General features: G+C 47.5%; 1 protein-coding gene across 1 annotated transcript in view; it reads left to right on the forward strand.

The window, feature by feature from the left end:
- Window positions 1-22,728, forward strand: part of r3hdm1 (R3H domain containing 1) — a 36,770-nt gene extending 14,042 nt beyond the window's left edge. Inside the window, 21 exon segments of the mRNA XM_080492793.1 lie at window positions 2,579-2,702; window positions 3,798-3,853; window positions 3,855-3,877; window positions 4,567-4,626; window positions 4,736-4,876; window positions 4,976-5,084; window positions 5,245-5,340; window positions 5,687-5,712; window positions 6,018-6,071; window positions 7,013-7,245; window positions 8,189-8,440; window positions 8,808-8,977; window positions 11,585-11,929; window positions 12,034-12,178; window positions 14,706-14,863; window positions 14,947-15,080; window positions 18,370-18,473; window positions 20,938-21,122; window positions 21,587-21,752; window positions 21,839-21,936; window positions 22,547-22,728. Of these exon segments, the coding sequence (XP_080348919.1) occupies window positions 2,579-2,702; window positions 3,798-3,853; window positions 3,855-3,877; window positions 4,567-4,626; window positions 4,736-4,876; window positions 4,976-5,084; window positions 5,245-5,340; window positions 5,687-5,712; window positions 6,018-6,071; window positions 7,013-7,245; window positions 8,189-8,440; window positions 8,808-8,977; window positions 11,585-11,929; window positions 12,034-12,178; window positions 14,706-14,863; window positions 14,947-15,080; window positions 18,370-18,473; window positions 20,938-21,122; window positions 21,587-21,752; window positions 21,839-21,936; window positions 22,547-22,660 (2,793 nt within the window). The 3' untranslated portion in view covers window positions 22,661-22,728.
- Window positions 22,729-24,241: the final 1,513 nt, after the last annotated feature.

Raw genomic sequence — 24,241 nt, forward strand, 5'->3', positions numbered from 1 at the left:
AGTCAAAAGTGCTGACCCGGGGATTAGGCCTTCATTTTCAGCTCATTACAGATGGAGCGGCCACGCCTCCCCCCACGACAGCTCTGATTAAATACCTGGCCGCGGCGTGATGAAAACATCAGACATCATCAAAAAGGAAAGCGCCGCTAAATCAACCCCTCTTTTTCTGCCCCCCCCCCTCCCCCCGCATCCCTTTCTCCATTACATGCCACTCTGCACAGCTTCTGGCGTACCTACGCGCACGCAGGCAGGTGTGTCGGGCCAGTCAGCAAGCGAGCGCCATAACCGGAGGGCGGTGTTATTCCCACAGCAGTCTCGCCTCGTCCGCACTCACACGACGTGGCATATTACCGCCATCAATCATGTCGGGGAAATTACAAATTTCCACACGTCAGCTTTCCGGAGTGCCGCGGACCGGCTCTAATTGAGTCCTCCACCGATAGGTGCCCCACCCCCGCTTCCGTTATTGGCCCCGGAGTCGAAGCCGCCGCACCTACGGAGGTGAGGTGAAGCAATAAAAAAAAAAAAAAAAAAGAGTACAGATCGTCTAAATCAAGAAATAAAATGTAGAATCCACGTCGCGCTTTAAAGAAGTAGCCGTTAATGTTTAGTTTTCAGACTGACGGCTCGTTATATACTCACAAGACCATCATTTCCACGCAGTTCTCCCCCCTTTTATCTCGAGGTAAATGGATGTCAGGAAACAAATGAGGCAACAGCTGCACACCAAGCCTTCCACGTGACGCCGAGGGTGGCAAACATCGGCGCTCCTCGCCAGGAAGGAGGAGGGGGGGGGATTCTCTCTCACACACACACACACGGAGTGTTTTCCGCTCTGGCAGTCCCACTCGCGCAATTACACGACGTTTCAAGTGAAAACGCTTCATTTCTTTTGCATTTCACATGGTTCCAGTTTAAATGGAGCCCTGAAACGGGTGCCGTGAGCACGCCGGCACACTAGTGGGCGCTGTTGTTTAGTGACGGAGTCAGACAGACGTGGCGCGTATAAGCGTGAACGATCGGAGGAGTGTGGACATCGGTGTGGACGGACGACCAAGTTGGACTTTTATTCCAGGTGACTCTTTTATTCCAGGTGACTCCTAAGCAGCATTTTAAAAAAGTTACTTTTTTTTTTTTCAACGTTTCCACTGAGACATGGTTGCCGCGTTTTCGAATAGTTGCGTTTTTTTCCACGGAGTCGGAGCATGTTCGAAAAGTTGGGTTTCCCTCTGTTTCGAGGGAGACGGTGCGTTTTTCCCCGTTTCCATGGAGACGGGGTTGCAGCGTTTCGTGCATGTTTGAAAAATTGGGTTTCCCCCCCGTTTCAAGGGAGACGGTTCGTTTTTGAATCGTTGCCTTTTCCCCCCGTCTCCATGGAGTGTCCGCGTTTTCGAATAGCTGCGCCTTCCCACATTCCCACTGAGACTGAGTCATCGCCCTTTCAAAAAGTTGCGTTTTTTTTTTTCATTTCCACGGAAGCAAGGTTGGAGTGTGCATTTTTATTTATTTTTATTTAAAGGTTGCGTTTCCTAAAAGTTGCGTTTTCCCCCATTCTACAGAGTCGGGGGTATTGTCAAATAGTTGTGTTTTCACAGTTGCTGCGTTTTCGAAAAGTCGCTTTTCCGACGCCCAAAATGCAACGGCAGTTTTTCTGCTTCAGCGTGTGAAGCTCGTCGCGTAAACTTCGTCATGTCTCCCATTAGCATATTCCACTTTCACATATATTCACCTGAAGGTGACCCCCCCATCTCATTTATTCTCAGACTATTGGATGTTAGCATCCAGAGTTAAATCCCCCCCCCCCCCGCCCATCCCATCCTCTCCAGCTATTCAAGCTTTTTTCCTTTTCAGCCTTTTGTCGAATTGCCTGAAGAGCAAATCTCTGTGTGTGTGTGTGTGTGTGTGTGTGTGTGTGTGTGTGTGTGTGTGTGTGTGTGTGTGTGTGTGTGTGTGTGTGTGTGTGTGTGTGTGTGTGTGTGTGTGTGTGTGTGTGTGTGTGTGTGTGTGTGTGTGTGTGTGTGTGTGTGTGTGTGTGTGTGTGTGTGTGTGTGTGTGTGTGTGTGTGTGTGTGTGTGTGTGTGTGTGTGTGTGTGTGTGTCACACACACACGTCTGGGGTAAACCAAGGCCACTCTTAATAGATTTCTCACTCTCCAGCCAGATTGCAGTCTCAGGCTCCATCCATCTTGGATTTTGAGGAACTCCAAAAGTGCGCCGTCGCTTTAATGTGGCGTTTTATTCAGGTGGCTTGGTGACAAACAAGCTAATCCGGCAGATTAATCGCGCGAGCGATTTGGCGTTGGCGGATGCTATCGAGAACGGGTTTCCACGATAACCCTGAGAGTTTATAAAGTGTCTTAACTACGGCCTCCGTTGCCGGCGCTGTTCTCCAATTAACCCACAACCTCGGGCGACACCGCAGCGACTTCGCCGCCTCAGGTTTTTTTTTTTTTAACCCCTTCCTTCCTTTCTTCCCTAAACGAAGCGGCCCCGTCACTCACTTGTGAAATGTTCTGCTTCAATCGAAGCAAGAGGAGGATTTCAGGGTTTCTCTCTCTCTCTCTCTCTCTTCCCAACAGGATGGTTTCCTCCTTCAACCCTTGGAAAAGGAAGAACGAGCCGCGCAGGAGCAAGCCGAGAGGGAGGGCGGCGGCGACAAGGCCGACAAGCCCGAGAAGACGCCCAGAAAGATGCTGTCGAGAGGTGAGGACGAGCAAAGGAGCGACGCTCCGCGTTGTTGTGGCGCCTCGTTTCGCCTGTCGAACCTAACGCGATCTTAACGTGTTCCACGCGGAGCACTTTCTTTTTTTTTTTTTATCCTTTTTTTCCCCTCTTTTTCTTTTTATTTTTTTTTAACGTTTTCCCCTTATTTACTTTTCATTGATTTAAAATTTTTGGGTTTTATTTTTGTCATCTTATTCTCCTTTTTTTTTCATTATTTTCTTTTATTGTCTCCATCCCCCTCTATTTTATTATATATATAAAAAAAAAAATTGTCAACTTATTTCCTTTTTTATTTATTCTCCTTTTCCCTTTTTTTTTTTTTTTGGCATTTCAACACATTCAGCGAAACCCAGAAGGAGATGGACTCGTGTCATTGGGGTTTTAACTTAAATAAGTCACTTGCGGGACGAGCGGAAAAGCGTTGGGTTTCCTTCACTCCTCCCAAAAAGTTCCAATTCCATAATGGAAGCACAAATTTGTGTCACCCGGCTAAATTACAGCTCTAATAATAAAAAAAAAAAAAAAAGCGACGTCCCGTTCCCATGTCACCGCTCCCGAACATTTTCTCCGAGCTCCTCAGGTTTTTTTTTGGCCCCCCCCCCCGGTTTTTAAATTATATCTCATTATGGGCCGATAATTGGCGCGATTCAGTTAATTGCGACAAGCTCAAGGTGTGAAGCAATTATCCGGATTCCCACAGGCGGAGAAAGGTGTCTTCCTTTTCCTCTGTGGAGCAACACCACTGATGAGGCAGCCACCAATTATAGAACGCAGACGCCCACCGCAGGGGAACGACCCCCCCCCCCCCCCCCCCCAAAAAAAAGGGGTCCCATCCTTTTGTTGGCTCTTCATTCCTGTAATGGCTCAGCTGGCAGCGTCGGCGTACAATAACCTATCAGACGGCGCGCTTCTAGAACAATGTCACCCTCGCTGAAGTTTCCCCCCTCGCCGCCGTGACTTTTCCCCGACAATCGGACTCATTTTGCATATCAATATTAACGGGTTTGGAGAGTTAACGGGGCGGAACGTTTAAACTCCGTGTGTGTGTGTGTGTGTGTGTGTGTGTTTGCATAGATTCCAGTCAAGACTACACAGACTCAACTGGCATAGATCTGCACGAGTTTCTGGTCAACCACACTGAAGGGAAACCCCAGGTGAGCACCGGCAGGATTAAACCTGCACCGTCCTGGATTACAGTGTTAAAATGTACCCGCAGTTCCAAACTCGTCCACAAGGGGTTGACTAATGGGATCGTCTAATAGAAAAGCACATGGATCGAAACTGGCCTGCAAACAGGCTCCGATCTGGCCGAACCTCCAAGAAAAAACAAATCAATGCTTGCTTTGAATTTTTTTTTTTAAGCGATTTTAACAACCAAGATATCAGTAGTTCTCAAACTCGCCTCCAAACCAAGCGGCCAGGGTGTAAAATCACCCATAATGCAACAGCTTCTGGACATTTCACTGTATGACACGCCGGACATTTTCACTAAAAATGGACTTTATGTTGATTGGAGTGATTTTTAGGTGAAATAGTTTTGGTTTTTTTCTGTGAAAATATCCATATTGGCATCACATATACTTGAATTTTCACACTTATGATGGCAGTATTTTACCTGGCCGGCCCACTGAAGAGGCCCTGAACTAAAATATGTTTTGACACTTTATTCCTGAAATATATGTACATAATGTAAGTTATAGTTATTGAGGAATCAAGCGATCTTAAAGTCAGCCGTCTTTTTTGTTTAGTAGCAATTGTTCATGTATACTTGAAATGAAAGTGAATCCGAGCTCTTGTGTGAGTTGTGTGTTTGACTTTCTATCTGACCACGTTTCGTTCGAAGGGATCGAATCATGCTGCTGAAGCTGGAACAGGACATCTTGGATTTCATCAGCAATAACGAGTGGGTTTTCTCCCTTTCTCCACGGACGCTTGAATAAGAGAAGTGTCCACCCCCCCCCACCCCACCCCACCCACCGTCATCGGTTTCTCCTCCTCCTTCTTTCCCGCAGAAGCCAAAAGAGAAAATTCCCGCCCATGACGTCTTACCACCGCATGCTGCTGCACCGAGTGGCCGCCTACTTCGGCATGGACCACAACGTGGACCCCAGCGGGAAGTCGGTGGTGATCAACAAAACCACCAACACCAGAATGTACGTCATGAACGAACCCCCCCCCCCCCCGTGTTTAACATATGTCGCCTGTCAGCATCCGCCCGCAAAATTAAGCCCCTCCCCCCTCCGTTCCTTCAGACCCGATCAGAAATTCTCCGAGCACATCAAGGATGACAGGGCGGACGATTTTCAGAAACGCTACATTCTCAAACGAGACAACTCCAGCTTTGATCGCGAAGACAGCACGGTAGGTGTTTTTTTTTTTTTTTCTCCCCCCCCCCCCCCCCCAAGCTGTCACTTTCATTTCTGACATGTTGGTAAGAGTGGGACAATCTGGTGTCCCTGACATAGCTGCTAAAGAAGTGTGTGTGTGTGTGTAAATGTGTGTGTGTGTGTGTCCTTGCCAGATCCGAATGCGTTTGAAAGCTGACAAGAGGAGCAAATCGATGGAGGAGAGGGAGGAGGAGTACCAGCGAGCCAGAGAAAGGATATTTGCACATGATGTGAGAGCTGTTTGTGTAGGCGGAGTGGGAGGAGGAGGAGGAGGAGGAGGAGGAAGAGCAGTGTGGGTGGGGTGGTGGGGAGGGGGAGTGGAGGGGGGGGGGGGGGGGGGGGGGGGGGGGGGGGTTATGTTGCACAAATCTTTGTGTCATTTTCTATTCATGTGCAAATTCGCTTTGGATTTCGTCTTTCCAATTACCTCTCGGGCGGATTTATGAATTTGACGGCTGGAACGCGCGGAGGCCGATCACCTGACGCAACATCAGATTTATTGAGGAATAATTTGAGTTTATTGGGGGAGATGAAGAGTCGGATTAACTGTCTTTTCTTCTTTTTTTTTGCCCACAGGGAGATCACTTCATACTCGACAGAAGGTAAGGAGTACCGCCGCATTTCAACACATTAATTGTCGCCTAATTGGCCGAAGCAGAGCTGATCTCATCCTCCTCTTCTTTTTTTTTTTTTTTTTTCCCTCTTTTAAAAAACGCTTTCACTTTCATACCACGTTCAATCACTTTTACAGTCTCCCTCTGTCAGCGCGGCAATTAGTCGGCTCTGCCTGTTTTTTTTTTTTTTTGTTGTTTTTTTTATAAAGACATCTCATTTTGTCGATCCTTTTAACCCCCCCCCCCCCCCCCCCCCCCCCCCTCCCCTCCCTCATCTTCTCTTCTCCCGTCAGCGCGCAGGATGAAGACGCACGCATGAGCACCCAACAGAGGCGGCAAATGTTCAGGTGGGTTTCACGGGCGGGGGGAGGGGGGGGGGGGGCGTTTGAATTGCCGTCTGTCTCGATTCGAGGATTCGTGTGTGTAGTCGAGCCAATAACGCCCGCGAAAAACCGCATCAAGGGGAATCCATTCGATTCCAGAGGCTGATTAAAAGGCTTGTCCAATAGTCTTGTTTGACAGGATCGACCATAATGAGTCTCGACTACCATTAAAATTCAAAAACATATATATATATAAAAGCTAAGTTTGATTTATTTCTTAGAATATTTCTATAAAATATTAATAATCAGACTCTTTAGCACCGTGTGACCGGCCAGTTTAATGAAAATAACTGCTATTATCGGCTTTATTACATCTAATACCGTCACCTTTTTCACGTTATTTCTCATTATTACATTATTGGTCATATTATATTTCCTATAAATATGAAAAAATATTGTTTTTACTGACGAAACTCGAACTTCTGGGAAGTCTGGGAAAGAAAACGTGCGTCAGAAAGAAGAAGCTTTTAATCCAGAGATAATTGTGATTGTGCGCCAGAGCTTAAGTCTCTGCCTTCAATAGTAGTGCTCATATTTTCACGTATCCAATTTGGGGAAATGATTTGCCCACCCTGAAGTACGCTAAGCCACCGTGTTTTCCTGCTGACGCTTCTTCAGGTGACTCAATGCACCACCTTGTGGTGAAAACTCGTGTTGCAATGCTAATAATAACTTATTTGAAACACACAGCTTGTGGAATTGAATTTATGAAATAAAAGCTTTATAGCAAAGTCATGACAGTCCCAGACTAGATAAAGAGACCGGAGACGCAGACTTGGGATTGGGATGATATAGTACTATAGTAGAATTGAATTATCTGGTAAGTAGCGAGTACCGGAAGAGAAGCTTTATCGTCATTAAAACCACTGAAACCCTCGTAAAGTTGAACGACCCGCCGTTTGCAGGTTACGGGCGGGTCAGTCCGGCGCGAGCCGGCAGAGCAGCTCGGAGACGGACACGCTGCCGCGGCACAGCGAGCCCCGGCCGTGGAGCAGCACCGACAGCTCGGACAGCTCCAACCGGCTGGCGCCGCGGCCCGCCATCACCAAGGCCAGCAGCTTCAGCGGCATCTCCCCGGGCCTGGTCCGGGGGGACAGCACGGCCAGCAGCAAGAGCACGGGCCGCCTCTCCAAAACAGGTACGGTCGAAGCACAGGAAGCGGTCGAATTACTTTTTAATGCCCTTTTTTGGTGACTGTTGAAAGCAGCGTGATTCAATACAGGAAGAACCTCTTGTTCAACTGATTCATAGAAGCTGATTGTTTTTGATTTGACCAAACTTAAGGCTCCAATCCCACCAAACCACCAAGGAAATCTGTAAAAAATGTCAAAGAATATAACGATTTTTCCATTATCCTGAAATCCACACTGCCAGGGTGTAAAAACACCCATAATGCAAGGTTTTTTTTGCACGCTTCAGCATCTTTTGCCTCATTAAAATGGGCTTTTTTTGGTTGAGACTGTTGTCATTTTCACTATTTTCATGTTTGTTTTTTGGAAATATAGACATTTTCTTCACCTTTGCCCTTAAATGAAAAACTTTAAATTTGAAATTTAAAGGTTAATGTGGCAATAGTTTACCGTTCCAGCCAGTTGTGTGCAACAGATATAATGAATTATTTTTTTTGACATTTCATTGTATTTTGCACCTTTTTAAAATTGGCTTTATGTTGAGATTGTCGTCATTTTTAGTAGTAATTGTTTAGTTTTTGTGAAAACATCGACATATTCTTCACTTTTACTCTAAAAAAAACTGATAACAAATTGACACTTTAGTAATTGAATATATCTGAATGTGTATAAATCAACGGGAAAGCCAAGTTATCGTCAGACTTTGACACATGGCGAGTCGGAGGAATGGAGTCGGCTGGCTCGTGGACCGCAGCGCCACTCCCTCCTTCCGAGCTCCTTTGGCGCCATTTTTGCGCGCCATTCCTTAATTATGCGGCGAGGAAACCCAGCGCGGAGACACCGGTTCCCCCCCCACCAATCAGCAGTTGATGCGGCGCGGCTGTGATTGTCTCCGCCCCCCTGCTCCATTATCGCCATCAGCCATGACGCGCCGCTTCCGTCTCGCCGCAGGTTCAGAGTCGTGCAGCAGCGTGGGCTCCTCGTCCAGCTCGCTGTCGCGGCCCCAGCTGCCCCTCCTCCCGGCGTCGGTCTCCTCCAGGTCCGGCGCCATCCTCCCACCGCCCGACTGCCGAGGCCCCGGACACCCCGACGTCACCAAGAGTGTCCCCCCGCAGCCGTCCGCCGACGCCGCAAACTACTACCTGCTGCCGCTCGATGCCTCAGGGATCCCACCCGGCAGCGTTCTGGTCAACCCACACACAGGTACTCCCCCCCCCCCCCCCCCCCCCCCCCCCCCCGAGATGAATATATTGATGCGCGTTGGCGTGGGCGCCGCGCTCGGTTTGTCTGTCAAATTAGCAGTCAGACCAGAGCGACGCTGATCAAAAAGCAGCGAACAGATGGGAGAAAGCTGTAAATATGTATCATGGGCCCCGTGTGCAGTGCTTGCAGGCTCATCTTCAAAGAAAAAAAATATATAAAAAAAAAAAAAAACAGCCAAGGTCGTCGCTCCCTTCCCTCGGACGCCGTCCTTCGCTGTCACTGAATTATTTGGCTCACAAACATTCACATCGCTGTATTTCTTATGTTGTTTTTTTTGCCGCTTCTCCTCCCCGATCAAATCCGACAGGCAAGCCTTTCATCCATCCCGACGGCAGCGCCGTCATCTACAACCCGGCCGGTATCGCCGCCGCTGCCGCCGCCGCCGCCGCCGCCAGGATCCCACAGCAGGGAAAAGGCCCGCAGCAGCCAATCAGCGCTGCAGCTCCACAGCAGGCAGCCAATCACCTCCACTCACAGGTCGGTGGACACGGTGCTTTTATTTCTTAACTTTTTACTCAAACTGTTGAACCGGGGAGTGACGCGTACGACTAAGCCCCGCCCCCTTTTGGATAATGGCATAGATGACATGAGAGCTCTGAGCTTATGAGGTGAAAGAAAAGACTTCCTGTTTGGATTCAAGTGTTTTAAGTGAACAGAAGACCAATATGATATAAGAGGATTTTTTTTTTTATTTTAGAATAAAGTGAGAAAGAATGTCTAAAATAGATGTTTCAGTTGTTGGAATTATTTTGGTAAGCTTTACATATTCTAGATTATCTGGAATTTACATGAAAGTCATAAAAATCCACTTCTTTTCGCCTAATCCTTCGTCGTCGGTTAAAACGAACAGCCTATGTGGCAGATTATAACCAGAAATCAAACATTAATTCATACAAAAGTAAAAATTTCAAGTGCGTCACAAATAAAATAATTGACATTTCATTAAGAAACTCGACTAAATGTTGAGTTTCTCTGTGTTTTTTTTTATCTACTTCTTTTAAAATGTTTCCCACACATGCACTTATGTTGATTAAAAAGTTCCAACACATTAGAATAGAATAGCATCGAGTTGAACAGAATAGAAATACTTTACAAAAAGAAAGTTAAATATCAATAAGGCAGGGTGATATGTAATATGAATGTGTATCGTGCTTAACAGTGACTGATGTAAACACAGAAAGGTTGAATTGAACAAAAAACACTATTTTTAGTTGAGTTTTAGAGAAAAATCCACCTTATGAGGCTTTGACACTGAAAGAAAAGTCAAAAATTTGTCACGTATGACAGAAAACGACAGATTTCTATGAATAAACTCCTTTTAATAAAAGCTTTTCTATGTGTTGAACGCTTATAATTAGGACTTATGGGATTAGAAAATAAATTAATAAAATAAATGAGTAGATAAAAAAACGAAGAAAAAAAAAAAAAAAACAATAATGAAAATAAAAAGATGAATTAGAAAAATAAAATCACAAAAAATAGCGTTTATTCTCAAATCTGATAGAAGTTCAAGAAAGCTCTTAGTTTGAAAGATTCCAGCATTATTTTCATAAAGAGCTGCGAGAGTGAGTGAGAGTGAGTGTCTGCGCTCTCGCCCTCCTCCCTGCGTCCAGCCTCATCCCTCTGTCCCTCTTGTCCGTCTCCCTTTGCTTCCCTCCTCAGCAAATCTGTCCTCCTCTCCAGCCGTCCTCCGAGCCTGTCCACAACCCAACGGTGTCCTATCCTCTTCCTCCCTCTCAGTACCTGCCCGTCTGTCCTAACCAACAGTACACTGTGGTACACAGCTCTCCTTCTCCTTCCACTTTAATATTCCTCCTCCTCCACCTGTTTTTCACCGCTGTCGCTCCATCTCCCATCAGACCTGGACAACTGGACATGTGTATTTATTGACACAAATGTCCAAAAAGTAAAAAAAAAAAAAAAGCCTCCAGAAAGGTGTCTCTTTAACCATTACTCACGTATATGGATCATGCATCCGCTTAACCTCATTTCTGACCTCGTTTTCGCCGAAAGACGACTAATTACGCCGGCGGAAGCTTTTCATTAATATTTAATCCGTCGGCAGATGTTGGCGCTGAATAATCCATGGCGGTAAAACCACAACAAACACACGAGCGCTGACCCGGGACCTGAGTGGGTCTCGCCAGACCTGGGTCGGAGCTGCGCTCTCCAGTGTTGGTTTCACCCCCGGCGGGGTCGAACATACGTGAAATAAGACATTTTCAAATAAAGTAGACCTTTAGTTGAAATTTGTCGCAATGGAGCAATAAAAAAAAAAAAAACTGCAGACATGCTGAAAAGTACTCATTTAGTCTGCCATGAGTTTTGTTTGTTTTTGTAAATATTAACAATGGGAGCACACTGACATTCATAAGGACCGAGTTGGATTGTTTTTACAGAGACTGTCAAAATAAAAGTACCAAGTCCCAGGAGAATCTGGACTGGGAGTCGTGACACGACGGGAGGAAATATTGTTCTGAGCATGTGCAGAGCAACTAGTTGCTACGGCTGTACAGCAGCAGCATTTCAGAAAGTTGCGTTTTCCTTGTTTCCACGGAGACAGACTGGAGACATTTTCCAAAAGTTGCAATTTCCCCCATTACTACGATGATGGAGATGCATTTCCCCCTGTTGCCATGGAGATGGAGTGGTAGCGTTTTCCAATCGTTGCGTCTCCCACGGTTTCCATGGAGATTAAGTCGCAGTGTTTTCGAATAGCTGTCAAAAAGTTCCACATTGGGGACCAGTTTTCAAAAATTCAATCCAAGCAGATGGTTGCATAAACGGACACCCAAAACGCTCCGGAATAGTTTTCCCCCGTCACTTAAAATGCCATCGTGTAATCTGAGCCTCAACTCTCGTTTAGCGCCAGCCACCTTGTTGCTCTGTGTGCAGTTCTGTCAGAGAAGCAAGGGGGCGCTACGGAGCTACGGAAGCCCGCAACAAAAAACTCAAATTAATTAAAAAAATCAATGTTTCATAAAGTATCATGACCCGGGTTCTGACTGTGGTTCCTGTTGTTTGGTACATTTGTTTATCGCTCCGTCGTCTCATGCATCTTGTGTTGAATCGTCGTGTTCGCAGCCCGACGCCCTCAACGCCCAGTTCAGTCACATGACTCTGGCGCAGCCGCCGCCCAACGACGGCGGCGCGTCGGCCCCCGACGGCCGCCACTACCCCTCCGTGTACCACCACCACCACCACCCGCACCAACAGCCCTCGCCCGTGGTCCTCCAGGGGGCTCCCTCGCAGCAGGTCGCCGGCTACGTCATGGCCGGGCCCGCGGGGTCCCACCCGGGGATCCTGCAGGGCCCCGCCCCCAGCCACACGTACCCGAGCTCCGCGGCGGCGGGCGCACACCCGGGTTTCCCCGGGCTGAACCAGCAGCTCCTGCAGCAGCACGCCTACATCCAGCAGCCCGTCCAGCAGGTAGAATCGCAGCAAAACGACTTGGGACTAATTCCTTTTATTTGTATTGATTTATTTATTCAGTTGTCTTCACGCAGTCGGTCCTCGATTCTTATCCTTTTCAGATGTCTCCGTGTTACTGCTCGTCGGCCCACCACCCGCACTCCTCCACCCAACAGCAACAGCAGCAGCAGCAGCACTACTACCGGCCTCCCGTCAGCGTGCTGCCCTATAACTGCCCTCAGAGCCAAAACCTGCCCCAGCAACAAGGTACCGCCCATCGTTTCGAAACAAATTTCTCCCTCTACGTCCCTCCTGATCTCTTCTGGGGCCGAGTTGTAAAAACTTCTGACACGTCCGCTCTTTTATTTGATTTCCTGCAGCAGGTACAATTCACTGACGCAGCTCTATAGAGCCGTGTGTCATCTGCATAATGACGTTAGTCGTTAGGAAAAAAAGACGCTCCAGAACCTCTAAGATCCACCGTCTCCAAGCGAGACGCGGCCTTGTCGTTCCTTCACGCCGCGACAGACCGTTAACGCCCCCGCCCCGCGCCCTCCGACCGCTGCCGTCCGGCGAAGGACAAATATTCCTCTTTCCCTTTTGCACCGTTTGTTTTGTTTTGTTTGTTTCTTTACAAGCTCAGACGTCTCCCCCGGAGTCATCCGCAAGATTATTCCGCTTTTTTTTTTTCTCTCTCTCTCTCTCTCCCCCCCCCCCCCCCCTCGCACCGCAGGAGTTGAGATTGTTAGCTTCAGCTCGTTCTCTCCCTCACAGCGTGCACACGCTGCTTAACGGAATGCAACGCCGGTGCCATCTCTCTCTCTCACACACACACACACACACACACACACACACACACACACACACACACACACACGTTTCTGTAAGTGGCTGCGGCACAATTCTGTCATCTGTCGTGCTGCAAATGTGGCTTCCCTGCTGGGGAACCGAGGGAATAGACAGCGGACAAATGAAGCTGACCTACAAAGGCGAAGGGACAGCAATTATTTCTCCGGCGGGGGGGGGGGAGATGATTTCGACGATTCGTTTTTTTATTTTTTATTTTTCTTCTTTCTCTCCTGTGTCCGCATTAATTAAAGGAACGCACACATACGAGCATCGAAAGGTGGAAACACTGCGGCGTGAGCCGCATGTATAATAAATAAGTTATCAGTGGAAAGTCTCTCTTGGCCCAACCTGTGTGTGTGTGTGTGTGTGTGTGCGTGCGTGTGTGTGTGTGTGCGTGTGTTTCCACCGCCTTGCGTCACCACCGGGCTGCACCTTCAGTCACGGTCATTCATTCCGACAGAGCACTGCTGTAACACACGGGGGGGGGATTTGAAAGTTGCGTCTTCGCTCCTCTCCCCCTCAGAGGCGACGCTTATTAAAAGGTACATCACAGACTACGGGAGGGGAAAGAAAAAAAAAGAAAGAAAACATTCCTTTGAGGGGACGGCGGAATCGTTTTCCCACTAAATGTCATCGCAGGAGGGACATCCCGGAACACACAGCCCGCCCGTTTTCAATCACACTTGCGATTGAAGCCGCGTGGCTTACATCATGTCGGGGGGGGGGGGGGGGCAATTCTGGCCTGAAAGGGTTAAAACGAAATGGCGGAAAATGAGAAATACTGGGTTTGGGGATTGAAGTTGCTCCTGGAGGGGAGGGAGAAAAAAAAAGTTTATGGACGTTGCAGAAGCGTCTCGAAGTGGAAGTGACTTTAAATCCATTTAAAAAATAAATAAATAAGTTCTTTTTGCTTAGAATCTTAAAATATTTGCAGAAGCTGCTAAAAAAATATTATTTTATCAGATTTAATCAGATTTCTGTGTAATTTACTGTATTTCTGACTTTATTTAAAAGTTTAGAAAATTTATAAAAAGTATGTTGAATTACAATCTGTCCTTCTTCTAAAGTTGACCGTCCCTGAACTAAATGAACTGATTCGTGTTTCACCCACATTGGGACAGGAAGTCCACGTCTTTTTATTTTTTTTCTCTCTCTTCTGACACCTTGGGATTTCACTTGCGGGAGAGTCGATTCACGTCTGCTTCACATCTGCAATCAACCAATCAGCCCGCAGGATGTATCCGACTCGTGGGTGTGGGGAGGGGTCTGTGGGGGTGGGGGGGTCTCAGGGAAGCAGCGGTGAGCTCCGGGAGGCGGGATGCGGGGCCGGGACGCTGTCTGAGAGGCCTCTATGAATCTCACAGTGAACCGGTCTCTTTTTCAGCCCCTCACTCTCGCCGAAACGCTCGGCCTCCGCTCAGTCGGTCGGCGGGAATATATGGGGGGGGGGGTCATTTCATGCTTGGTTTGTAAGTGAAGGTGGGAGGCGATAAAAATAGTCGCCGAGCGCTTTTCATTGCCAGTTTGTACTTTTCCCTCCCAGGGCGGCAGACTGTAAAGACACCTTGACAAAAGGACGTCCTCTCCTCTCCTCTTTCTTTCTTTTTTTTTTTTTCTTTTTTTTTTAGTCGCTCGTATTACCGCCGGCGCGCGTCTCTCGTCACCTTGACATTTAAAGAGTGTGATTTACCCCTCCACCGCCGGCGGTTTCGGTGCAATCCGCCCGACTTTGCACGGTGTTCCCTCCTTAATAAGAGCCGCGAGGAAATGAGACGTCTCATTGGGATGGAGGAGCGGCGCCACCGCCGGGCCAAATCCAATATATCGACGTTCTCGTTTGTTCCGTGTACGGCCCCGGCTGGCCGCTGTTGTTCTCCCGGCCAGCGCCCGCCGAGTCGTTCCCACTCCGGTCACGCCTCTGTGCCTCTTGTCGTTTCCACCCCAGTGCACCAAGCCGTGATGCCAAACCCAGCGTCCGGCTACCCGACTGTGGTGGGCGTGCAGCCCACTCCCAGCCTCGCCCTCGCTGGCAACCAGCAAAGCAATATGGGCAACCAGATGCAAGGCGTGATGGTCCAATACCCTCCGATGCAGTCGTATCAGGTACTTCCTCACCGCCAGGGTAAAAAAACAGGCGTGTAAATTCTGTTTTATTTATTTATTTTTTATTTATTTTACCTCTACAGCAGGTTTCCGTTCCTCAGCAGACGTACCAACAGCCCGTGTTCGTGTCCTGCCAGCCGGGACAGGGCGCCATGGCCGTCACCGGCATGCAGCCCTGCTACAGCCTCCTCCCGACGAACCAGCACGCCACCATGAGGTACCGCCATAACGTCAACATTTAAAAAAAAAAAAAAAAAAGGGGGGGCTAATGTACAGCAATAGAGAATCCCTCAGATTGTCAAGCTGTAACACAGTTCGTCCTGCTGACAACGTGGAGAATTTGACTCAAAAGGACCAAATACATGCAGAGATTCCTGTAGAAAACGAATTTAATATGATAATTAACCATAAACCCGACCAATGAGCATGACGGGTGATGATGTTCAAGACTACGATCTGCCTCAGGCAAACTTCGCATTATATTTTCATCTTGAGCGGGCCAAGCCGAGAGAGTAGTGCCACGGTAACCTTTAGATTTAAAATGAACGTGATGACAAATGTCGGGATTTCAGCAACAAAATAAACATTTACAGCCAAAAAAATGACTCCAGTCTCAACATAAAGCCAATTTTAAAGACACAAAATACAGTGAAATGTCAAAAACTTCCACCTTTTTTTCCCTTAAATCTGTCGTACAGAATGTAGAAATAGTTTTTGTTGGTTTCTTTGGTTGGTGAATGACAGCATGTCAAACACATTTTAATTAGTGTCATAATAACCTTTAATTTGACTTTTTCTTTTAGAGTATGTTTGATTAAAATGTCTATATTCTGAACTATTACCAAAGAAAGCCAAAACGTGGAGGTTGGATGTGTTGAAACGGAACTTTTATTTCCTACGGCGGCGTCTTTTTCAGAAACGGTGGAAAAACGCCCACACCGGTGACGGCGGCGCCACGTTCGTGTGTCAATGTGACGTTAATGCCTGAGACGGCCGAATGCTGCAGCGTCACTGCGGATTCGAATTGGGGGAAAAAACAAAATTGTAAATATCAGATTTTTCTGTGTGACGCCATTTTCTTCCAGTATCGGGCCGATAATTATCGGCACTACAGGGAATGATTTTCGCGAGTAGCCATCTTTCATGCCGATATCTCAACTCGGTCTCATTGATTTTTCTTTGAGAGTATCAGGCCACGTTGACACGTACCAGGGTATTTGAAAAAAACTGATATTTCTCTGCGTTTGGGCTGCACATTTACACGTAAACGCAGCGACGGCTCACCACAAACGATAATTCTTGAAAACTCCGGCCACAGTGGAGATCTGGATAAACAACATGTCTCTGGGTGCAGCTCAATAGTGGGGGGGTGGGGGGGGTAGGCGGATATTTACGTTGTGTTGTTTTTCAGGATTCTGATTGGCTATCATGGCTTCATGCTTCTAGTTACACTGCCCCCTGCAGGTCTGGCTGCTCATAGCAGCTCTGAACCAGGCGTACATGCAGGTCAATGAAGATTTATTAATTTATTTTTTTTATAATCGTTGAGGGGGGAATTATCAGTTATTGTTAAAAACCCAGGTACGTATCAACATGGCGTCGGACGCGACACTGTTTTCTTCTATTTGCTTGGTGGTTTGGCGGCCATATTGGATCCTTTTGGCCTTATGTTTCTCCCCACTGCTTCAGGTGCTTTATCCATCCTGGGATACGAAACCGCAAAAAAAACGTCTTCACTCAAATGGTATAACGATGGCGTTGGAGGTTTTTAACTCCTCGACCAGGCCTGGATGAGCGAAGTCCCCGAACTGCGTCCACGCCCAAGGTCGTCCCTGCTCGCTGCGGTCGGAGCGGGTGGGGGTGGGGGGGGTGGACGTTATCTGTGTGCCGGCGGTTTTCAGTGTCTCTCTCGTCATAGCTGATTGATAGAACGAGTTCAGGGAACCCGCAGAAAAACACGCAATTAGTTTTCTACCTCTGCGGACCCGATCAATCTGGACGGGCCCTGCTGGGACACCACCCCCCCCCCCGGGCGTTCAACCCGCAGCGGAACAATGCGGCGACACGGCTCTGCTGGGAGAGAGAGGTCACTCTCTCATTGTCCCAGCTGTAAAAAAAAAAAAAAAAAGAATCAGGCTGCTTTAGTAGGTCAGTCGGCGCGGAGATGATTTATGCAGCAGCGTTCAAACGGCTCACTCTTCTCCCACGAGGCCCGACTGTCCACCTGCAGCCTGCGCTCGCTCCCTTTTTTTTTTTTTTTTTTCTTCATCCATCCATTTTTTTCCCCGTCTCTCGCCAGCTGGAGACGAGTCTCCTCAGGCAGGTTGCTTACCGAGCAGAGCAGCTCCCATCCAGATGGACCCGAGTCTAAATCTCACATTTTAATACCTCCCGAGCGAAGCACTAAAACCCGCTCGGCGCGTTTTCGATCTTCTTCAGGTGTCTGAATCTCGCGTGATGATTCACTGACGGCACTAATGAGAATTTCTCCCCCAACAAAATGACGGCCGCGCGGGGCTTTCTGGAATTAATGAAGGGCCGGACACGTGATTCATCGCAACGCCTGTAAGCTTGAATTATTTCACGTGGCTATATATAAATACGGCGATCCACTGACATCTTGTTTCTCTAACGAGTGGATGAATATTTCACTTTAATAGTCCCACGTGGACATCTCTGAACCACAAAACTCAGCTGGGATTATCCCACAGTTTGATTTTGAATTTAAGTTTGAGTCACATGTTGTAATTGAGGTTAACTGGGCTGCAAAAACTGCCCAATTTAAATCCATATATTAAAGGAAATTCCTAAAATCCTGCATTGAACTCGATGAATCCCACAGAAATCCATTCCTAAAAACTCACTTTTAACAATTTAAATCCATATGTTGACACAAATTATTAATCTCTTGATGAAGTTCGATGAATCTGGCAAGAAAATCCGTTAGATCCGTTAAATCCTGCAGAAATTCACTCAAAAAGACTCAAATTGAATGTTTTGAATCCATATACTGACATAAATGAATAAAATCCGCCATGAATCTGTTGAAATCAAATTTTTCTGAGGAAATCCTGCAGAAATCCTTTAAAAAAAAAAAAAAAAAAGGCTCAAATTGAGCATTTAAAATCCATACATTAACCTGAATTCATAATATTCTGTAAAAAACTTGATGAATCCTGCAGAAATCTATTGAAATCCAACGTTTCTGATGAGGATCCTTTTAAAAACCTACTTGGAAATGACACTTTCGGGAGGAAATCCTGCCGAAATCCATTCCCAAAGATCCAGATTGAGCATTTTAAATCCATATATTGTGCAGAAATTCCTAGAAATCTTTCAACTCAAGGAATCCTGCAGGAATCTGTTGAAATTTCCATGAGGAGAAACCTGCCAAACCCCACTTTCAGGGGCTTCAGGGGATAAATCCAGCAGAATCTTGATCTTTCTTTTAAAAAAAAAAAAAAAAAAACAAACCTGCATTTATCTCCCGGTGTTTGACGTTGCAGCTCCACGGTGAGTTTCCTCCCCGCCCCGATGATGGAGCAGCTCCAGTTTCCCCAGACCTCGTCGCCCTGCGTCTCCCAGCAGCACCCGGGCCAGCAGTACGCAGGTACGACCCCACCACCACCACCTCCACCACCACCATCACCGCCGGCGCTCTGACAGTCTTTGTTTTCGCCCATTCCTCAGTGTCAATAACGGATCCCTCCGCCCGCCTCCGCCCGCACTCCGTAATGAAATAATCTTCCCCGAGTTTACTTTGCCGCCGCGCATCAGACGCGTGATTAGATTTGCTCTGCGGATTCTCCAAATGAAAAAAAAGAAAACGGAGCGAGGTGCGGCGAGTCTCCGGAGTTTCGGCGAAGTGAAAGTGATTTTTGCACGCGGCGCCTCTTCCTGCCGGAGATTAAACGGCCGATTTAAGCGTTTTTTAAAAAGAACGTGGCGTTGGTCAGGAAACTCCTACGGAGCTCCGTCGGGCTTGTATCTGCTTTGAGTGTCTTATTTCCCAGTTGGGCTCCTCTTAAAAAGATTTCTTAAACATATCCTATTACACAGACCATCACCGCGGCACAATTCGATGGTCCTCGGATGGCAGACGATAAGATCTAAATGTTATTGCACCGAATCTCGTCTTTCATTATCTTGACGAGTCATGCAGGAATCCGCTATAAAACCTTTAAAAAGAAATAAATAAATAAATCCTTGAATTTTCTTGCCTAAAATCATTATTTCAGTGTAAAGTCTTCTCGTCGCTAATGAGGTCAGATGAAGGTCGTGCGACGGCGCGACCAGTAAACACTTTTAATTGGCCGCCCCGTAATCTGCAGATTGAAGTCCGGCCGCACGCTGTCGTCCTCGCTCCACCGTCTCATAAATAAAGGTTGTGCTTTCCGCCTCGCCTCCACGGGAAGTAATTGGCGGGGATTGTTTAGCGTTGATGGAGTTGATGTGCCGGAGGCTCGCGAGATGATTGGTCGGTGGGATCATTAGAGGATTTCAGGTTTCAGGTTTGGTGGAACTAGACCGTGATCTGACCTCGTCACATGTCTCACTTGTCACATTTCTCTGAGCGCGTAGCAGATAGTGGTGTCTTCAAGACCACAGAACCCCCGTCAAGACCCAAGACGAGACTAAGACCGTAAGAGCCCAAGACAGGACCAAGTCTTTAAGAGACCAAGACAAGACCCAAGACCTTAAGACCCCAAGACAAGACCAAGACGTTAAGAGACACCAAGACAAGACCAAGACGTTAAGAGACCAAGACAAGACCAAGAATTTAAGAGAGACTAAGACTAAGACTTTAAGAGGCCAAGACTAAGACTTAAAGAGACCAAGACCTTAAGAGCCCAAGACAGGACCAAGTCTTTAAGAGACCAAGACAAGACCCAAGACCTTAAGACCCCAAGACAAGACCAAGACGTTAAAGTCTTAGTCTTGGTCTTGTCTTGGTGTCTCTTAAGAGACCAAGACCAGAACAAAGACTTCAAGAGACCAAGACAAGACCAAGAATTTAAGAGAGACCAAGACTAAGACTTTAAGAGGCCAAGACTAAGACTTAAAGAGACCAAGACCTTAAGAGCCCAAGACAGGACCAAGACTTTAAGAGACCAAGACAAGACCAAGACCTTAAGACCCCAAGACAAGACCAAGACCTTAAGAGCCCAAGACAGGACCAAGACTTTAAGAGACCAAGACAAGACCAAGACCTTAAGACCCCAAGACAAGACCAAGACGTTAAGAGACACCAAGACAAGACCAAGACTAAGACTTTAAGAGACCAAGACCAGAACAAAGACTTCAAGAGACCAAGACAAGACCAAGAATTTAAGAGAGACCAGGACTAAGACTTTAAGAGGCCAAGACTAAGACTTAAAGAGACCAAGACCTTAAGACCCCAAGACAAGACCAAGACGTTAAGAGACACCAAGACTAAGACTTTAGGAGACCAAGACCAGAACAAAGACTTCAAGAGACCAAGACCAGAACAAAGACTTCAAGAGACCAAGACAAGACCAAGACCTTAAGAGCCCAAGACGAGACCAAGATTTTAAGAGAGACCAGGACTAAGACTTTAAGAGGCCAAGACTAAGACTTTAAGAGACCAAGACCAGAACAAAGACTTCAAGAGACCAAGACAAGACCAGGACTTAAATGAGACCAAGACTTCAATGAGACCAAGACTTTAAGAGACCAGGACCAAGACTTTAAGAACCCAAGACAGAGACTTTTAGGGGCTAGTACCAAGACAAGACAAAGACTTTTAGGGCACCATACAGTCTTTAGAAACGTGGTCTCTGGTGCTACAACACTAAGTCGGGACGTTTGCAATCTCCATGTCAGTTAAAATCTTGACTGAGTTGAGAAAGAGCAGCGTGACATCATCATCATCATATTCTTACATTTTATTTATATGACTTCATTTGTGATCTTAATTCTACTTTTATAGCTCCTTTAACACAGATGGTACATTTCTAACGCAGTCGGACTCAAACTTTATTTCCAGATCACCTGCTCTTGTTGTTTTGTTTGTTTGCTCAGTCGTGTGTTTTGTTGTGTGCGTCTCGGCGCAGGGCTGTTACCCCCGGCCGGCGGCGGCGGCATGGTGATGCTGCAGATGACGGCGGCGTCCTGCCAGCAGCCCCGCGCCCCCTCCCCCTGTCAGAGGAAGCAGCCGGGCCACAAGCACCCGGGACCCGAGCACCAGCGCGGACCCCGCCGGCCCCTGGAGCTCCCCGCGCCCGCCGACAACACCCAGGTACAAGCGGCGAGCGGCGAAACGGCGAGTTAGCTCGCGACTCGACAACTTGCCGGCAATTTGAAAATCGATTGGCGAATTTGTTTAGCGGCTCGTTCCCGGCGCGGCGCGTGTCAGAAAGTTAAGGCGCTCAAACAAGAAAGCAATCTGAAAGCCAATTTAGCCGGCTTGTCTGGGTCTGACGGCGACGTGAAGGAGTGTCGCCCCGAGCCACACTCCCGCCGTTCGGCAGGCAGGTTAAATGTCGGAGTAAATAGGCTCGGCAAATGAAGCCGGCGGGGGGAAAAAAACCTGCAAACGAGGAGAAAATAGTTCTCGGCATTAGGGCGTAATGGTACATTAGCGGGACTAATGTGGATGGAATGGTACATTAAAGCGGCACAAAGAGTCGTCTTGTTCCGTTTGTTTGTTGAATGAAAGTGTTTGTGTGTCCTCCCCCTCCCCCTCCGGCGTCTTGTGTGTAGAGCAGCCTGCCCTCGTCTCCGGCGCTCACTCCCTCCCCAGGCCAGCCGCCCAGCGTCAAGGGCCTCCCGGCAGGCATCTCGGCCATCCCTGTTATGGCGCACCACCCCCACCACCACCACCCCCACCACCCGCCTCCGCTCCCTACATTCTGCCACAGTGGACAAGGTCAGTTCAGGTTTTTTTTTTTTTAGAACCGGACGCCGCGACACCATGCAACACGCGGCGATTAATCCACGTCTGTTAACCTTCAGGTGAGGCGCACTACTCTCTACTGGGCCAGCCGCTGCAGTACAAACCCTCCATCAGACCGCCGCTGATCCACGCCGCACACGTGGTGACCAAACACCAGGTAGCACACACACACACACACACACACACACACCTGATCACATGACTTCCACAACTACGTTTTTCAAGTGAAAATGCAAATTTTGTTCTTGTGTCTCGGGTGTCCATTTACACGACAACGGTACCCTGAGCCATTGCAAATGGCTCCCAAGTTGGAATTTTTCGTTGGCACTCCGACTTCGTGGAAACGGAGAATGCAACTTTTTGAAAATGCTGCATTTCCATGGAAACAGGGTGGTGGGGAAACTCAACTTTTCGAAAATGCTCTGTATCCGTGGAAATGGAGAAAGCACGACGTTTTGACAACGCTCCGTCTTCATGGAAACGGGGTTTGGGGGGGGGGCTTTTTTGAAAATGCTCCACGCAACTTGTTGAAAACGCTCGGTCCCCGTGGAAATGGGGAACAATGCAACGTTCTGTCATTTCCGTGGAGACGAAAATCGTTTTCAGCGTTGCTGCCGTTTCCGTGGAAACTGAAAAGCTAATTTTCAAAACGTCGTGGGGTAAAGGGCGAAACCTTTCTGAAACGAAACGCCGTGTTTTCTCTTGAAGCATCGTGTAAACGGGTCCTGAGCCGGCTCCTCACCGTTCCTCCTCCTCTGTGTCCTCAGGGCGCTCTGGGGGTTTGGCGTAGCGGTCACGGGAAGAAGGCCGGCAGGAAGCCTCTGTCTTCAGATCTCAGTGTAGGTGAAGCAGAAAACAGGACGTCCACCGGGAGGCTGTAGATCAGTGAAGCTCAGTAACCCAGACTTGACCTCACAGCAGCGCGTCGACCCATCTTTTATCTAATTTCATACAGAATCATGCTGCGATCCATCACAGAGTCTAATTCAGCCGATTAAGCCAAGTAACATCACCTTTTTCTTTTCTTTTTTTTTTCTTCTTTTGTTGTTTTGTTTTTTTCTTTCCTCTCATTGTGTCAAAATCTGCTGGCTGAGGGGGGAAAAAAGAAAAATCTGTCTTGTTTGTGAGTGTAGGCAGAATAAATTACAGACGGGGCAGAATCCACACCTGGTGGTGGAACCTGCCTCCCACGCACTATTTGACAGAAATGTGCTGATGATTCCCAAATGTGGCGACAGCGAGGTATTTATTATTATATTTCTCTCTGCATTATTCAGGTGATTTTTTTATTTTTTTTTGTCAGGGAGGTAGGAGAGAGAGAGAAAAGATTTCAAGCCTCCCGATGGTCCGATTCCTCCTCAGAGGTTGTTTGAATTCAGTGGTATTTACACCCGCGTGTGTGTGTGTGTGTGTGTGTGTGTGTGTGTGTGTGTGTGTGTGTGTGTGTGTGTGTGTGTGTGCGTGTGTGTGTGTGTGTGTGTAGTGAGCAGTCGCATCCAGGATGTATCCGGGGGGTGGGGGGGATCGGCTCCACAGAATCCAGCAGAGACGCTCCCGCCTTCATCTCACTCTGGACCGCCTCCATATCCCGAACTGGCAGCGGACTCGCAGGAGGAGCCCAGCGGCTTGAGTGGAGGCCTCACCAACGCACCTGCCTCTGCTGCCTCGGTCTGGACTCCCAGACTCTCTCCAAATCCACTGGGTTTTTTTTTGTTTTTTTAAAAGAATGAATGTTTTCTTTTTCTTTTTTTTGTGTGGGGGAGGGGGGGGGGGGGTTCCTCCGGCCAACAGGTTCAACAGAGTGGAAACCGAGCACCAAATACCAGTTTGCTGCTGAGCTCGACTCCCACTTTGTTTTTTTTGTTTTTTTTAAATAGTTTGCTGTTCTGAAGTGTTTGGAGAGTTTGTTTCTCATCAGAGCGTGCTCATCAAGCAGAACACATACGATCTTAGAGGAAGGATTTCTACGGAGTGTTTTAGTTCTATTTGACGGATGAACCTGCGCAATGAGAGTTGTACTACCTGAATTATTTAAGAAAAAAAAAAAAATCACCGTTAAACACAGTGAATGTTGCATTTGCACTGAAGTGATTATGTTTGATCGGTATGGAGATGGCCTGGGTTTTTTTTGTTTTTTTGTTTTTTTAATCGACCTTTCTCCTCCTCCCTGTAATACCCTGTTTGTTGCACTCGGCCAGGCCGCTTTGTTTTATATCTTAAATTAAAAAAAAAATGTTTATATGCACAAGAAAGATGTTGTCTTTTTATTTGGTCTTGTGTCATTTAGTTCCACTTGTGCCTCGCTTCCTCTCTGGTAGTGGAAAAAGTGACACCTGGCGGTGCATCTCTGCCACTGCAGGGGTTTTATATACCATCTTAGTGAAACATTGACACCTAGCGGTCTATCTGCGCCACTGCCGGAGGTTTTTTTTTATAAAGAAGCTCCTATCAAAGTGAAAGTG

This window comes from Lipophrys pholis, assembly GCF_963383615.2.
Source record: "Lipophrys pholis genome assembly, chromosome: 23".
NCBI lineage: Eukaryota > Metazoa > Chordata > Actinopteri > Blenniiformes > Blenniidae > Lipophrys > Lipophrys pholis.